Source organism: Sabethes cyaneus, chromosome 1, assembly GCF_943734655.1.
Source record: "Sabethes cyaneus chromosome 1, idSabCyanKW18_F2, whole genome shotgun sequence".
Lineage (NCBI taxonomy): Eukaryota > Metazoa > Arthropoda > Insecta > Diptera > Culicidae > Sabethes > Sabethes cyaneus.
The window spans coordinates 112,937,037-112,954,478 of record NC_071353.1 but is presented as its reverse complement, the minus strand read 5'-3'; the positions used below and the strand labels follow the sequence as shown (position 1 = coordinate 112,954,478).

The window sequence follows — 17,442 nt, the reverse complement described above, 5'->3', positions numbered from 1 at the left end:
GAAGTTTATGCTGTCAAGTTTGGAAAATATATAAAAAATTTATTGTCGCGATGCTGCTGCGGATTCGGCTGTTTCGCAATTCCAATTTGATAGTTTTGACATTTTTCTTTCTCGTGTGCCCCACTGCGAAGAATATGAAAATATCTTCGCTTTGCGCTTCACACCAAGCTTCACACCTCTTGCCCAGGGATGCCAGATTGTTGTATTTCAGCTTTTATTTTCAAAAACTTTTTAAATATTGCTGATTGCAAGGAAAATTTGACTGTGTGTTAAAATGCTTCGATGTCTTTTTAACGCCCTTATTGCTTGGAATATAAGGCTTGCTAATGTTCAACTGTATTAGTGATTTGTGTGCATCGTAAAAAATTTTTCGCAGCGAAAAAAAATTTGAAGATGCAAACAAACCGCGTATACGTATAGTTGTGTTACTCCGTTTGCCACACTGCAGAGCACATATTTCGCTCAAATCTTTCATCCTGTTCTAAATTCAAGCACATATTTTGAAAATTTGCTGGTATTTAAGCCAGCGGAAGACGAAATTCATTCTGTACCTTGGTGACAAAGGAATGCATCTCTTTTGTTTACTGTTGTTGTTTGCCTCATTTTCAAGCACCAATATACACATAACTGGAAAGGTCTATAATGAAAAAGTGCGGCAAACACACTTAATTTTGATTTTTGCTCTCGGTAAAATTTCATGCCGAATTCAACGGTAAAAATTATTTTTAACGATATCTTGTTAAAAAAAATAACATTTTACATCATCGCGGCAATTTGGTTTCACGTACTTCAGTAATTATTTTCAAAATGCCGATAATCGTTAATAAAATGTGACGAATATTGCGGTTTACTTTATTTTACCGGAATCAACAATATCAAATACCATTTCTCGGTAAAACAGCATCTTGCTTAACCATAAATCGGCAAATGCATGGGATATTTTTTTGTTCCACCAGTTTTTTTGGCGGCAACATGACAGCGAGAAATGTCAAACGTTTTTTTCGTTCGTCACTTCGTCAGCCAGCGCATTTCAATATTTTTGTTTGGCATTTCGCTAGCGATTTCGCCGTGTGAAGGTGCGTAAGAAATTTGGAAGTATATTAAGTTTTTTGTACTTATTGTAATAGACTTTTTTCAGAATATTTGAAAACCAGCACCGTGTGAATCTGATCTATTTCCATTACCGTGCGAATCTGATCTTTTCTATCTGCGGGAGGCCGCTCACAATATGGTTGTCTTAACACCGCCCGAAATTGTGATCAACTATAAGATTTCATACCCACCCTAATATGTACCTGTTCCGGCAACGCATTCGAATCGGGCGCAACGCAGCACGAACTGTACTCGACGGTGGCTCAACCGTTGATTGAAGCGCTGATCCGTATGAAGTCTTCACCTATGGAGTAACAGGCAATGGGAAAACGTATACCATGACCGGGGTTATTCAGTACCGCGGCATAATGCCGCGCTGTTTCGATACCCTGCTTCGTACCATCTCGGATATTCGGGCGAAAAAGTTCGTTTTCAAGCCGGTCCGGTTGAACGGGTTCGACATCCTGTCGGAAACGGATGCCATGCGGCAGGCCGAGCTGCACTCGCAAATGAAGCGAGAGGACACCGATCCGGAGCTGGCGTCGAAGACATCGGTCGCATCGTTCGAGGTTAGCGGCTAAGCGATAATATTTATTCCGTTATTATTACATGCGTTGAGGTTTTTTGCTATTTTCAAAAAAGTGGTTTTAGCAAGGGGTCGGGCACTCAGCACATAGTGCCCTGGCACTGCTGAGATATCAAACGGCACACCTCTAAAGCCTTATAAAAATAACATTTATAGGGCTTTACACACCCCCGGTTCAATTTTACATATGAAATGGGAGCACTGCCAGTTGTCAAAATCATCTCGCACGGTTGCCATATCTATCAGATTTAAACGAATTTAACAAATCTTGCAGTTCGGCACTTTCGGTACAGCATCGGCACAGTTCGGTTCGTTTCAAGTCGCCTAACATAAAAACGGTTGTGCCGAGTGACCGACCCCTTGGGTTTTAGTTTTTTCCGAATATCGGCAGTAAATAATACTGATCATTCAGCAAAATTAACTGACAAAATCGGCAAACTCAATTTAAAAATACAACGGATCTCGGTAAAAAGCTACCGAGTGTGTCGGCATGTTTTACCAGATCTCGTCAAAAAACTACCGAACGCGTAGGTAAAGTTTGCCAGATCTCGTTGAAAAACTGCCGAATGAGTCAGCATATTTTGCCGAAGTTCTCAGTATATTTTGACAATTCGATATCATTTGCGTTTACCGAGTGATCAGTAAACGTAACTTTTGCCGAGAAGGTTACCGAGAGCTCAGCTGTTGAATTCTCGGCATTTTTTTTGCCGATTTCGGCGAAAAAAATTAAGTGTGAAGATACCGGAATGATGCAATGTAAAATAGCACTTTTATGAGTGATTGCGCACTTCGATTGTACAGAATTTTTCATGTAATCAGCAATATTTTTAAGCTCACATAAATAAAAAGGATCATTTTTTTAGATTATTTATTTGACAGGGATTAAAACCTGCACGCTTAAAAAATTTGAACCGCTTTCAGAAAAAGTGGAACAGCTCAAAACATGCGTGTTTATTACATACTATTTTGAGTAACTCTTACTCCTTGTATGAGTTCAACGCAGAAGCTCATTAATGAGCAATATTTCTGGCTTTAGTTTTCAGAAGGTCGCATAATGCATGCAAAAGGGTTGATTATGCGACCTTTTGAAAACTAAAGCCAGATTTACTCAAAAATGCGTGCCATTTCACGCAAAATTGAGTAGTACAGAGGACCCCCGTTCGCTTGAACGATTCCTCATGCAAACTCACGGGGTTAGTTTTTTGATTTGAACAACTAGCAACCCTAAATATACTGGAATTTGCATGAACTGCCCGCTCTGCTCTTTGTTATTGTTTTGGTGGTTTGATTTAGTTGGCAGTTGCAAGCAGCGAATATTTTATTCTCCGATCGGATTTCTATCGTAATCGTTGGGAAACGAACTGTGGAACTGATTAAACACGCTAGATCAGTACAAACAAATCGTGTTTATGTGCATTGTCTGCAAAAGCAAATGATGCCATGTTGACAATGACATTTAAACCATTTTTAATTTGCACGTCGTGCAAACCAGCGGGGTTCAAATTAAAAAAGTGTTCAGATTAAAAACGGTCAAACGAACGGGTGTCCACGGTACTTACACAAATTACGAGTAAATTTAACTCAGTTATGAGGTCGGCCTAAACTACCGTGTACCCCCGTTGGTATGACCTGGATATTTTTAATTTATTGTTCTACAATAAATATTGTCTTCGGCACAAGGCAGTACAGACTAATTATATCTTAAAACTAATTTACATTTTCAGTCAAACTTTTAAATCTAGTTTTGCTAACATTAAAATCGAACACATGATTTACCTCGTTAAATAATTTACAGCAATAATGTAAAGGATTTTTCTGGCCATATTGGGTTCGATGAGCTGGAGTCCAGAGAAACGTTCGATTTGGAAGAATTCGACGAGGCACGTGCATATTTATTTCTTCTAAGAGATAACTATTATCGATAATTCCCATTAGCAGATCGTAAACAAGCAATCTCTGAGACGTTCGTCTTCTTTGGGCAAGCGTACTAAGTTTTTTCAACTGACAACGATTTTCGTAAGCCGGAAGGCGTATAGGGTCCTGCCAAGGCAAACGACGCAGGGCAAAACGTATGAAACAACGTTGCACTCTTTCAATTTTATTAATTTTCCCTGTGTTGGAGACCTGGACAACCCTAACATCGTTACGGCCGCTGAAGCTCTCTGATCACAGTGACAGCTGTCACTAGTTGATGCTCGCTAGTGCTGAATATATATAGTATTCAGGGATACCAGACTTGCAGATTTGTCTGCAAATTCCAGATTTTTGGAACGGTCTTGCAGATCATTATAAATTTGCAGATATTTGCAGTTTTTCTGACTTTTATTGTTTTGGTGCAGATTTTTGTTCGAAGCTCTTTAAACTTTCACAGACTTCCTAAACAAGTGTGCAGATTTTCGCAGATTATTTTTAAACCAGAAAATTCGAGTAGTCGGAAAACTGCTCGATTTTTTCGGCTTTCGAGCAGTTGCAGACATTTTTTAAGAAAATATGGCATCTCTGATAGTATTCCAGTTCCGTTTTACGAATAATGAGACACATTTGTACCACGTCAACGTCTAATAAAATTAGGTTTTAATTTGTTTATGTACGGGTCGTGTTTTATATTCTTATCGGTCACCTCCGAATGCGAACCGTAGCCTAAGTCAGATAGACCATGGCAACGAGTCCATGTTGATTACACCGGGTCAATTGATGGTGAATATTATTTGCTTGTGATAGATGCATGCTCAAAGTGGCCAGAAATTGTACCAACCCGTAGTATTACCACTACTGCCACATTGAGAATTCTTAAAGATTTATTTTCCCGGTTTGGTATGCCCGAAACACTGGTGAGTGATAATGGTCCCAAGTTTACCAGTGCACAGTTCAAGGATTTTTGCGTGGATAATGGTATAGAACATCTTACAATAGCACCATTCCATCCACAATCCAATGGCAATGGGCAAGCTGAGTGTTTTGTGGATACATTCAAGCGCTCGGTAAGAAAAATCAAAGCGGGGAGAGAAACAATGTGTGATGCACTCAGTACTTTCCTGTTAACCTACCGTAGCACGCCTAACAGTTCCACTCCAGAAAAACGATCACCTGCAGAAATGATGCTTGGTCGTCCAATCAGAACCAGTAACGTCAGTTTAGCAGAGGTGATTATGTGTACACCAAAATCTTTATTAAAAACCAATGGCACTGGGCCCCAGGTAAAATTTTGGAACGCATCGGTGGCGTAATGTACAATGTTAGGACAAACCATCGCAAACTGGTACGGTCTCATTATTAATTTTCCCTGTGTTGGAGACGTGGACAACCCTAACATCGTTACGGCCGCTGAAGCTCTCTGGTCACAGTGACAGTTGTCACTAGTTGATGCTCGCTAGTGTTGAATATATATATATATATATATATATATATATATATATATATATATATATATATATATATATATATATATATATATATATATATATATATATTGTTGTTTATTTATTGTTTTCTCCATCGGATCTAGAGTCTAAATGAAGATTTCAAATATGAATGGGAAAAGCCGATTTGAGTTGAGATTTTACCCATTATCTTTTAGGTTAAAATAGTAACATACATAAGCACAAACTTAAATAAACATAAAACATAAATTTCACATTAAAATGCATTAGCCCTTATCCTATTCTTAAATGTACTCGTCGATATTGGAAAGTCAAATTGATCATATGCGCCATTAAATAAACAGCACATTGCCTGAATTGGTTCAGGTGCATCTATCTCCCATTTCAGAAGTTGAGCTACAAAAACGGCTCTGGATACGTTCCTCCTTTTACGTAGGGTTTCCATATTTAGCAGTTTACAGCGGTTCTCATAAGGTGGGAAATTTTGATAGTCGGACCACGGGAGATGTCTTAACGCGTGTCTAATAAATCTCCGTTGCACGGCTTCGATTCTTGCTGACCAAATATGAGTGAATAGACTCCATACCACGGAAGCCGTCTCGAGAATAGAGCGCACCAACGAAAAGTAGAGAGTTCGCAAACAATATGGATCACGGAAGTCCTTGGCCATGCGCATGATAAAACCCAGATTGCGATTCGCTTTTGAAATGATGTTTGAGTAATGGTTGTTGAAAGTCATTTTAGTATCCAGGTCGACTCCTAGGTCCTTAACAACGCTGACCCGTTCAAGACTAGACTCGTCGATTTTATAATTATATACAATAGGTGTTTTGCTTCGAGTGAAGGTGATGACAGTGTACTTGGAAATACTGATGGTCAGGTTATTTAGGCAACACCACTTTGTAAATTGGTCAATATAGCACTGCAGTAGCTTACAGTCCTCAACAGACCGTACAGAGAGCAATATCTTTAGATCATCAGCGTACAGTAGCTTGCAACCCGGAGGGATCACAGAGCAAACGTCATTAAAAAATATAGTAAATAGCAATGGTCCTAGGTTGCTTCCTTGTGGCACTCCGGATTGATTACAAAGTAGGAAATAAATTAGAACCTAATTTAACTGAGACTTGTCGATTTGTTAGGTACGTCTGAAGCCAGCAGACAAAGTCATTGGAAGCTCCTAAACGTTTCAGTTTCCGAAGCAAAACTTGGTGGTCAATGCGGTCAAAAGCAGCTTTAAGATCAGTATATACTGTGTCTACTTGCGCTGCGTCTTCTATCTGGCGAATGCAGAACGAACAAAACTGCAGCAGGTTTGTAATAATTGACCTTTTGGGAAAAAAGCCATGTTGCTCCGTTGAGATATAGAATTTGACTTTGCTGAACAGCATCTCACCAACGATGATTTCCAACAGTTTCGATCCTGCACATAAAGAAATGATACCTCGGTAGTTTGCTATGTTGCGCTTATCCCCTTTTTTATATATTGGAAAAATATAGGACCTTTTCCAGGACTCCGGAAACTTGTTTTGTTCAAGTGACATATTGCGAATCTTCTGCAGTGGTTTGCATAGTGCTTCAGCGCATTTTTTGAGAACAGCTGATGGAATTCCATCAGGACCGACGCTAAAACCTGTTTTCAGTTTCGAAAGGCCAGCCTCTATGTCACCTATATAAAACTGGAGAGGTCCAAAATCTAAAATATTTTCCGGAACATTACACATTGCTTCGTCAATTTGAGAAAAAGGAGCTGAAGTTGAGCAAAACACGCTGGATAAGTGTCTAGCAAACATGTCGCATGTGGTTTGAAGGTTATCAGACACCGAATCCCCGAGGAACATACTAGATGGGAGTCCATTTTGTTTTTGCTTATCATTGACAAACGACCAGAATCGCTTTGGATTTTTTCTTAAGTCGTCCTGGGTACGCTTTACAAAGCATGAATACCGATGTCGGTTATAAGCCCTATACTCACTGCTTACCAGGTTGAAAGCGCGCTTCGTCACGGGATTACGCTTGTTAGTATACCTTCTCAAAGCAATCGATCTTTGCCATTTTAAAAACCGCAGTCTGCGGTTGAACCACGGTGGCTTCATACACGGCCGAGGTGCAGGAACATGAAGATAAAACAAGCTTTTTAACATATCGTTAAAATGGTCGACGGCATGGTCCACGTTTTCAATGTCGTAAAATTCTGCCCAATTCGCATTCTGTAATGAACAGTTCAATGCGACGTAATCAGCCTTGCGAAAATTGAATACACTCGTACCCGCAACCGGTTCGAGTGATACGGGGAGCGTAATGCGCAACGTAACGAGAAGCGGGGGGTGGAATCGATCAGCTGTAATTATCGGTTCGACTGCCTCGGATAAGCTACACACGTCTTTAGCTTCATCGTTCATAAACACCAAATCCAGCGTACGATTACTGCTATTGACAACCGTGTTCATTTGTTTCATACCAATTAAGGCAAACCCATCGATGAGGGCTGCACTTGCAGGGGAAAATGCAGACGAAGCGGGATCTGGGAAAGCAAATCCACTCGGGCATCTGATCCAAGATAAATTTGATTGATTATAATCGCCAAGCACGATGTGGATGTCATTTGTTTCTATATTTATATACCGTGGACCCCCGTCCGTTTGACCATTTTTAATCTGAACACTTTTTAATTTGAACCCCGTTGGTTTGCACGACGTGCAAATTAAAAATGGTTCAAACGTCATTCTCAACATGACATCATTTGTTTATGCAGACAATGCACATAAACACGATTTGTTTGTACTGACCTAGCGTGTTTATTCGGTTTCACATTTCGTTTTCCTAACGGTTAAGATAGAAATCCGATCAGAAAATGCAATATTCGCACTTGCAACTGCCAACTAAAACAAACCACTAAAACAATAACAAAGAGCAGGGCGGCCAGTTCACACAGGTTTCAGCATATTTCGGGTTACCAGTTATTCAAATTAAAAAGTAACCCCGTTAGTTTGCATGAGGAATCGTTCAAACGAACGGGGTTCCACTGTATATGTATATGTATTTCCCAAAGTTTTGTATGGATTGATCAATCCCCCTAGCAGTGACACTTCAACATTTTTCTCAAATTTGGGAAAAAACTCGTTTTTCACTGCAAGTCACTGCAAGGGGGATTGATCAATCCGTACAAAACTTTGGGACATTGAATGTGGGGTCGGAATGAGCAATTATACCAAATTTGGTTGAAATCGGAGATGGTCGATTACAACGGATATGATCACTTGAGAGGGGTTCACCCCTAAATAACCTTGAAAATTGAATTTCGTAAAAAACCCAAGATAGAATATTTTAAGACCTTCTTTAAATTATTTGTTTTGACCAATACTAACATCCTGTGAATAGAAATCTGAGGTGCATGTAAGTTAAATAATGAGTACCTTCGAACATAGCGTGCAGGGGTGAGAGGTCTCTAACTATCGTAAAATAAATTCAAGACTCCAAAATCTCCCACATGCCAAATTTGGTTCCATTTGTTTGATTAGTTCTCAAGTTATAAGGAAATTTGAATTTCATTTGTATGGGAGCTCCCCTCTTAAAAGGGGAAGGGGTCGTAATTCACCATAGAAAAAATTTCTGCCATCTAAAACTCCCACATGCCAAATTTGGTTCCATTTGCTTGATTAGTTCTCGAATTATGAGGAAATTTGTATTTCATTTGTGTAGAAGCACCCCCTCTTAAAGTTGGGAGGGGTCCTAATTCACCATAGAAAATATTTTTGCCTCCAGAAACCTCCACATGCCAAATTTGGTTCTATTTGCTTGATAAGTTCTCGAGCTATGAGGAAATTTGAATTTCATTTGTATAGGAGCCCCCCCTCCTAAAGTGGGTAGGGGTCCCAATTCGTCATAGAAAAAAATTTTGTCTCAAAAAACACCCACGTGCCAAATTTGGTTCCATTTGCTTGATTAGTTCTCGAGTTATGAGGAAATTTGTATTTCGTTTGTATAGGAGCCCCCCCTCTGAAAGTGGGGAGGGGTTTTAATTCACCATAGTAAATATTCATGCCCTAGAAAACTTTCACATGCCAAATTTGGTTCCATTTGCTTGATTAATTCTTGAGTTATGAGGAAATTTGCATTTCATTTGTATAGGAGCCCCCCTCTTAAAGTGGGGAGGGGTCCCAATTCATCATAGAAAAAAATTTTGTCTCCGAAAACACCCACGTGCCAAATTTTGTTCCATTTGCTTGATTAGTTCTCGAGTTATGAGGAAAGTTGTATTTCGTTTGTTTAGATGCCCCCCCCCTCTTAAAGTGGGGAGGGGTCCTTATTCACCATAGAAAATATTCTTGCCCTCTAAAACTTTCACATGCCAAATTTTGTTCCATTTGCTTGATTAGTTCTTCAGTTATGAGGAAATTTGTATTTCATGTGTATAGGATCCCCCCTCCTAAAACGGTGAGGGGTCCCAAGTAACCAAAAGTTCCGATAAAAGGGGATTTTTTGGCTTAATCAGCCAACGAAATGATCATGAATAGAACTCTATTCAACTTCATTTTTAAGTAATTAACCGTACTTTCAAGTTCGTATTTAATGTTTAAACTTCGAAGGGAATACAAAGTAACTTCTACCAGAACTAGAAGGTTCGCAAAAAGTTCACTTAAGTCACTATATAGAACACTGTTCAGCCCAAAAAGAAACTTAAATAATTTTCAAAATAAAAAAAATTGGGGGAATATTTTCCCACTTCTTCCTGTTTTGCAGATTCATGACATTTCTCATTAACTAAGGTATTTAATTTCGGTTAATTATCGACTGTTTTTTTATAAATATTAATTTATTGTAACTTACCACACACCTCCAACATAAACCTCGGGGATTTGAACTCGAGTACTTCTTTTCGGTGACTTAGACGCATACCACTGCTCCGCTGCTGGAATATGCGATTTGCATCGTTTTTACTCGATGTGCTAATTTCTCATTTATCACAGCCCCGAAACGAACTTACACTTAAGAACAACTCATCGGCAAAATTCATGTCACTAGCGGCGTCAGAGATGGCGCAATGCATCAGGATAGGCATGCAACGAGGAACGCTCGGGTTCAAATCCAGTAGCGGTCGGTGTTAGTTAGGCTTTTTTTAAATGGTCTATCTTAATCGCATGAACCGACTTTACAAAAGTTAGGAAGGAGGCGGAGGTAGAAAATGGAAAAGTATAAAAATAGAACAACAAGTGCTGTTTTATAGACTTTTGCCAAAGTTTCTTCAGAAGCTGCTTAGCGCTCTACGCAGCAAACTCAATGCAACTTTGAAGTTCGGTTAATTACAGGTAAAGCTGCTTAGCAAGCTATAGCTTCATAGACATAAAGCTTGTTAACCTTCCTTAGACACCATTATCCGAACTCTAAGTTACTTTCAAGTTGTATGTTGAACTTTCAAGCTGCATGTTGGACTTTCAAGTTGCTACAGATATTAACGGTATTTTAATGAGAATGAAGTTCGGTTTACAAATGTAGTGTCTGGTTGTTCAGCAAGAAAGTTCTGCGGAACTAGATTTGAACCAAATATGAACTTTCAAGTTTGTTCCTTAAGCGAAATTCGAACTTTTGGTTGCTTGGGGTCCCAATTCATCATAGAAAAAATTTTTGTCTCCAAAAACACCCACATGCCAAATTTGGTTCCATTTGCTTAATTACTTCTCGAGTTATGAGGAAAATTGTGTTTCTTCGGTACAGGAGCCCCCCCTCTGAACGTGGGGAGGGGTCCTAATTTACTATAGGAAATATTCTTGCCCTCGAAAACCTTCACATGCCAAATTTAATTCCATTTGCTTGATTAGTTCTCGAGTTATGAGGAAATTTGTATGGAAGCCCCCCCTTTTAAAGAGAAGAGGAGTTATAATTCCCCTTATAAAGAGGGGATGGGTCTCAATTTACCATAGAATGAATTCTTGTCACCGAAAACACCCACATGCCAAATTTTGTTCTATTTGCTTGATTAGTTGTCGAGTTATGCAGAAATTTGTGTTTCATTTGTATGAGTTTCAGTAGTTTTCGATTCTATAAGGAACATACGGACAGACAGACAGACAGACAGAAATCCTTCTTTATAGGTATAGATATATAAATAATTTGTTAATGAACGGGTCGTGTTCTATATTCTTATCGGTCACCTCCGAACGCGAACCGTAACAAGATGTTTTCGTGGTTGAGTCGGTCGAACGCCTTTTCGAAGTCAACGAACACCCCAAGCAACCAAAAGTTCGAATTTCGCTTAAGGAACAAACTTGAAAGTTCATATTTGGTTCAAATCTAGTTCCGCAGAACTTTCTTGCTGAACAACCAGACACTACATTTGTAAACCGAACTTCATTCTCATTAAAATACCGTTAATATCTGTAGCAACTTGAAAGTCCAACATGCAGCTTGAAAGTTCAACATACAACTTGAAAGTAACTTAGAGTTCGGATAATGGTGTCTAAGGAAGGTTAACAAGCTTTATGTCTATGAAGCTATAGCTTGCTAAGCAGCTTTACCTGTAATTGACCGAACTTCAAAGTTGCATTGAGTTCGCTGCGTAGAGCGCTAAGCAGCTTCTGAAGAAACTTTGGCAAAAGTTTATAAAACAGCACTTGTTGTTCTATTCTTATACTTTTCCATTTTCTACCTCTGCCTCCTTCCTAACTTTTGTAAAGTCGGTTCATGCGATTAAGATAGACCATTTAAAAAAAGCCTAACTAACACCGACCGCTACTGGATTTGAACCCGAGCGTTCCTCGTTGCATGCCTATCCTGATGCATTGCGCCATCTCTGACGCCGCTAGTGACATGAATTTTGCCGATGAGTTGTTCTTAAGTGTAAGTTCGTTTCGGGGCTGTGATAAATGAGAAATTAGCACATCGAGTAAAAACGATGCAAATCGCATATTCCAGCAGCGGAGCAGTGGTATGCGTCTAAGTCACCGAAAAGAAGTACTCGAGTTCAAATCCCCGAGGTTTATGTTGGAGGTGTGTGGTAAGTTACAATAAATTAATATTTATAAAAAAACAGTCGATAATTAACCGAAATTAAATACCTTAGTTAATGAGAAATGTCATGAATCTGCAAAACAGGAAGAAGTGGGAAAATATTCCCCCAATTTTTTTTATTTTGAAAATTATTTAAGTTTCTTTTTGGGCTGAACAGTGTTCTATATAGTGACTTAAGTGAACTTTTTGCGAACTTTCTAGTTCTGGTAGAAGTTACTTTGTATTCCCTTCGAAGTTTAAACATTAAATACGAACTTGAAAGTACGGTTAATTACTTAAAAATGAAGTTGAATAGAGTTCTATTCATGATCATTTCGTTGGCTGATTAAGCCAAAAAATCCCCTTTTATCGGAACTTTTGGTTACTTGGGACCAGCAGAAGAGAGTCCTGGAATTCGTTGATTTGCTCCTATATAATGCGGGGCGTTATGATATGGTCTACACATGATCGGCCAGCACGGAATCCAGGTTGCTGCTGCCGGAGAGTAGCGTCGATCTTCTCCTGGATCCGGTTGAGAATTACCTTACAGAGTACATGTATGTTTAATCCAGTATTTTTTTAAGCTTCTAACCAATAGTAACTAAATCAATAATATATGGGCTGCTAAATTGACTTTGTACGTACTCAAGGAAAGGGGAATCAAGGAAAATTTGTGTAAACCATTTAATTTCAACTCGGAAACGTTATTGGAGAACCTACTCCTATTTTTTGTTCGCATACAAAATAGTATTCATCCCAACAGTTAGCTACCACCCATTTAAAGCCACGCTTATCGGTCTGATTGGCTAGCAGCACGCATCGATCATCTTTCCGGGCATCTTCGGCTGTTGGTAGAGCCAGCAACTCATTCCAGTTGTGCCAAACGATCCGAGTGCCAGTCGAATGCCAGTGAAAATTGCCCAGGTCGGCCAGATCGCTACCACCGATCCAAAAGGAATTATCTCCGTACTTGTCCGTCTCTTCCAATATTTTATTCACAATCGCCTGCTTCTCGGCAGACGTGACAGTCACCAGGTTTCGTCCCAAATAGTGACAGTACTCGGTTGCTTTGAACCAGTTGGCCTGCTCGTTTTCAAACCAAAGAGTCTGAGAATTTGTTAACGAGAAATAAAATATCCTACCTTAAAGTTTGGAACTGCCATCGGTGCATTGGCATCACATTCTTTCTTCAGAAAATCGAGATTTTCCCTGTTAATGTTGCCAACGGTTACTACTGAGAAGCAAAAATTGAAAAAATATATTAGGATCGAGAGTAATCCCAACAAAATCTTTTCTGCCATATTCGTCGCAGTATCAATGATGTATGAAGCATGAATATGCAATTGAAATATAGAGCATTTTTTGCTGTTCAACGATCAACTCTTATGACAGTGATTCATATCGTATGATATTGTTACATCGGTAATGACACGGTGAAAATGAAACCGGATGATGATTTAATCTAAGTAAATTGAAGCTCAGTTAGCTTTTATTATGAATTCATTCTACGCTGGGTTTTACCAGGTATAATAAATGAAAAAAACATTGACCAATTTATTAATTTTCCCATTTCGAAGACATGATACGGTTATTCATCCAAAGTAACAAGAACAGGCTGCAATAAATTTAAATGTAAGGTGAGGTTTGCACTGATAGAATCAAATATTCGCTTTTGCCCGCGATGCTAGGTGAAGAAACCTCGAGTGCACGAAATTATTGGTTTGACGGGGAATGTAATCAACCGATAGGGAGAAAAACTATCTAAACATTGTCGGGAGGATGAATTTCGTCAAGTATCGACGAGCGTGGAATGAGTTGACCACGATCCTGAGGAGGAAAAAGTCTATCCTCAATATCAAGAGAATTCATAGATCGGTATTAGACAGGCTTTATGGGGGCCCGTGCTACTATGGATCCATTTTCACTCTCCGACAAATCCTCCAGAAATGTCGGAAAAACAACGTGCGCCCACCGAATTATCGTGGATTTCAGGGCAGTGTATGATATAGTCGAGCATGGACGATAATGGTAGACAGTGTTGGGCACAATTTCGCTAATTCGCTAATTAGCGACGCTAAATTCTGATTAGCGAGTTAGCGTTTTCGCTAAATTTGGAGTTCGTTAGCCAAACCGTTAGGGCCGAGGCCAGGACGGCCAAAAAACCATATCCTTTAGGCGGCAATTTCCAGCAAGCCCTTCATGCAGCATCTGCATATCTCCCCGTTCACCGTCCCAACGGAAAGAACAGCGGTTTGGACATTCCCTTCTCGATCGTCAGTTATAGAAGGACTTTGTGTGGGAAATCAGTTTTTGCGCTATATGGTATATGCACAGACAAACAGACATAACTCTTGGAAGAAAAATCAACAAAAATTATCGTACCTCACATTTAGCCTGAACACTAGCACCATCTATGATCGACATTCCCAAATATCAAAAGGCAACACGGGTATTCCTCGAAGTAGCAAGTATTTTTTATGGGGAATTCCCCTTCTTCCGTCAAAAAGCGCCAATTTGACCAAAACGGAGAAATTCCCAACTAAGCCCAAATTTGAGATGACGGTTTAATCGGTACGAAGAATGGAAAACGAGTGTTATGTCTGTTTGTCTGTGGTATATGTTCAATCAAAAATGTAATAATATTTGTGTAATTTATATTTAGCTATTGGCGATTAGGGAAAGTAGAGTGACTATATACAGAGTGGCGACAATGTCAAAATTGGAATGATAATTATCTGTCAGTGTCATTCCAATCGAGCAGACGACCTATCCAACGCGCATGCAGGAAAGAGAAAGAAAAACCTTGGAAAACCCGCATTGCATACACTCTTAAATAATTCTACCTGTAAATTGGTCGGATTTAGTTAAAGTTAGGTTGAAACTACTCAAAATGCCCTTAAAGTGTACAAACTCAGATTTTGAGTAGTTTTTCAACCAAAAAATTGGTAGTAGGAACTTAAAATTGCGTTATTTGTCATAGAGAATAATTCAATTATCGGTAGCAAGTAGCCAAAATTGGTTGAAATTTTTACCCAAAGTTTGAGTTTGTACACTTTAAGGGCATTTTGAGTAGTTTCAACCTGGCTTTAACTAAATCCGACCTATTTACAGGTAGAATCATTTAAGAGTGTACATTCGGGATGACTTGTCGCCACTCTGTATATAGTCACTCTAAGGGAAAGTTCAACTAAACTGAAATTATAGATTAGCGTTTAGCGATCATCGAGCTATCTTTTTCGGTTAGCGGATTAGCGTCACTACTAAATTTTCAATTAGCGGTGCCCACTACTGATGGTAGATAATGCACGAGAACTATTTTCCGGATAAATTGACGCGGCCCTGGAGCGAGTGTTGTGCTACGTGCGTATTTTGGGAGCGCTCTCGAGTCCCTTCGAATCGCGTAGGGGGTTGCGGCAAGGGGATGAACTCTCCTATCCAGCTTTTTACGAGCCATAATGGCGGACAGTTCTCGTGGCAAAACTAAAGGAACGTGCGAAAAGAAAATGTGCGATGAAAACAGAAATGCCAGAAATGCTGCTCAAACATTACTACATGGATTTTTTGTATGCCAGAAGGGTATTGGGTTAAAAGGCTGCTGCGACAGTCTTAATGATCGTCTTTTGTGGCAGGCCCCGATTGCTGTACACAGTTTACGCACCGCTCATACCCATTGATGGAGTTGAACGGGATAGTTGTAATCCTGTGCCCCAATTCGGTACTACATGGTTTGTAAAGCCAATGATCGTTTTGGGATTTGGGATTCCATACCTGAATACCCATACCATACGACACGGATTATCCAGCTTTTTACGAGCCATAATGGCGGATGTGTTCGTAATATTTGAATGGCAATTTGGACATTTCAGTAATACATCGCATGTCGTGTTTCCGCACGTTCACGGTAAAACCTTGCCAAAACTTAAACGGGAACTTTGCCAAAAGTTAAAAGCGGTCTAAAGGAAACACCGTGCTTGAAGCAAACACCGCACTAGAACTGCTGCCAGAATGTTGTAAGCAAACGTGTTATTCACATAAAGCTTTCTGACCACCCCATCGACATCTCTATCCAGCTTTTTACGAGCCATAATGGTGGACGGCATTCGTAATATTTAAACAGCATTTTTGACATATCCTAAATACATCGCACGTTTGCTTTCCGCACGTTCCTTTAGTTTAACCGTGAACGAAAGAAAACGTGCGATGTGTTTAGGAAATGTCAAAAATGCTGTTCAAATATTACGAACGCCGTCCGCCATAATGGCTCGTTAAAAGCTGGATAACGAGCTGCAGTGAACGTCAGCGACAGCATGTCTGGGCTCAAAATTTGACAGCGGGCCCAAATCAGACTGCTGGCAGTTGAGTGGAACGCAGTGCTGACATGCTATCTCATTTTCGCACACACGAGATGTTGGCAGCGAAAACATGGTTGCCTGCCGATGGGGTGTTTCTGACAACTCAAGCACCCACACTAGCGAACACGAAACACGCGTGTATATACATGATGTTTGCCTCATGTTGGAGAACAGCTGATTCTGGAGGAACAACCCGAAAAATACAGCTTTTTACGAGTCATACTGGGGACGGCGTTCGTACAAAGACTATTCAGTTTTTTATGCGTTATAATGGCGAACGTGTTCGTAATATTTGAACAGCATTTCTGCCAATTACCTAATACATACCAGAGGAACGTACGGAAAGAAAACGTGTGAAGTATCCAGCTTTTTTCGAGCCATAATGGCGGACGTGTTCGTAATATTTTAACAGTATTTTTGACATTTCAGTAATACATCGCACGTTTTCTTTCCGTACATTCCTTTAGTTTTACCGTGAACGTGCGGAAAGAAAACGTGCGATGTATTAGGGAAATGTCAAAATTCTGTTTAAATATTACGAACACATCCGCTATTATGGCTCGTAAAAAACTGAATGCTTTTTGCCATTATGGCGCGTAAAAGCTGGATAGACCGATTTCTGTTGGTATACTAACCGATTTCACGGTCCAACTGCGCGTGCAGTTCATATTTGTTAGCATCCTGAATGATAATGTTTATAATAAAGAATCGGCTTTCGATTCTCAATCTGCACATTCAAGGACTAATTAGTTGCATCCCAATCCCGTTTCACAGTATTTCTGACATTTTTATTAATGTCAATCTTTTTCTTCCTGCTCGTTTTCAGGGGAAAATTAAAGGACACGTTGACATAAACAGTAATGTTACACCTGCTGTTCAAGTATTATACGAACACGGATCATGCGGTTCGCATTATGGCACGTAAAAGGCTGCATACAGTAGCACCAGAAGCAAGCTGTTGCGAATCCAAAACTTGCGTTTCTTTCCAGCTTTTTACGAGCCATAATGGCGGACGGTGTTCGTAAAATTTAGTCAAGTAGGAGCA

At 39.7% G+C, this 17,442-nt stretch overlaps 1 protein-coding gene across 1 annotated transcript; it reads right to left on the bottom strand.

The window, feature by feature from the left end:
- Nucleotides 1-12,735: 12,735 nt before the first annotated feature.
- LOC128746114 (snaclec convulxin subunit beta-like) lies at nt 12,736-15,863 on the bottom strand. The gene is made up of 3 exons (XM_053843162.1): nt 15,833-15,863; nt 13,188-13,279; nt 12,736-13,128 (listed from the first exon to the last, which is right to left on the bottom strand). The coding sequence occupies exons 1-3, from the start codon at nt 15,861-15,863 to the stop codon at nt 12,736-12,738; spliced, it is 516 nt and encodes a 171-aa protein (XP_053699137.1).
- Nucleotides 15,864-17,442: the final 1,579 nt, after the last annotated feature.

Coding starts and splice junctions, on each gene's coding strand:
- LOC128746114 (XM_053843162.1), bottom strand. CDS start 15,863: ATGGCTCGTAAAAAGCTGGATAATCCGTGTC. Junction 13,280..15,832: donor AAAGCTGGATAATCCGTGTC/GTATGGTATGGG, acceptor TTTGCTTCTCAG/TAGTAACCGTTGGCAACATT. Junction 13,129..13,187: donor TGGCAGTTCCAAACTTTAAG/GTAGGATATTTT, acceptor GAAAACGAGCAG/GCCAACTGGTTCAAAGCAAC.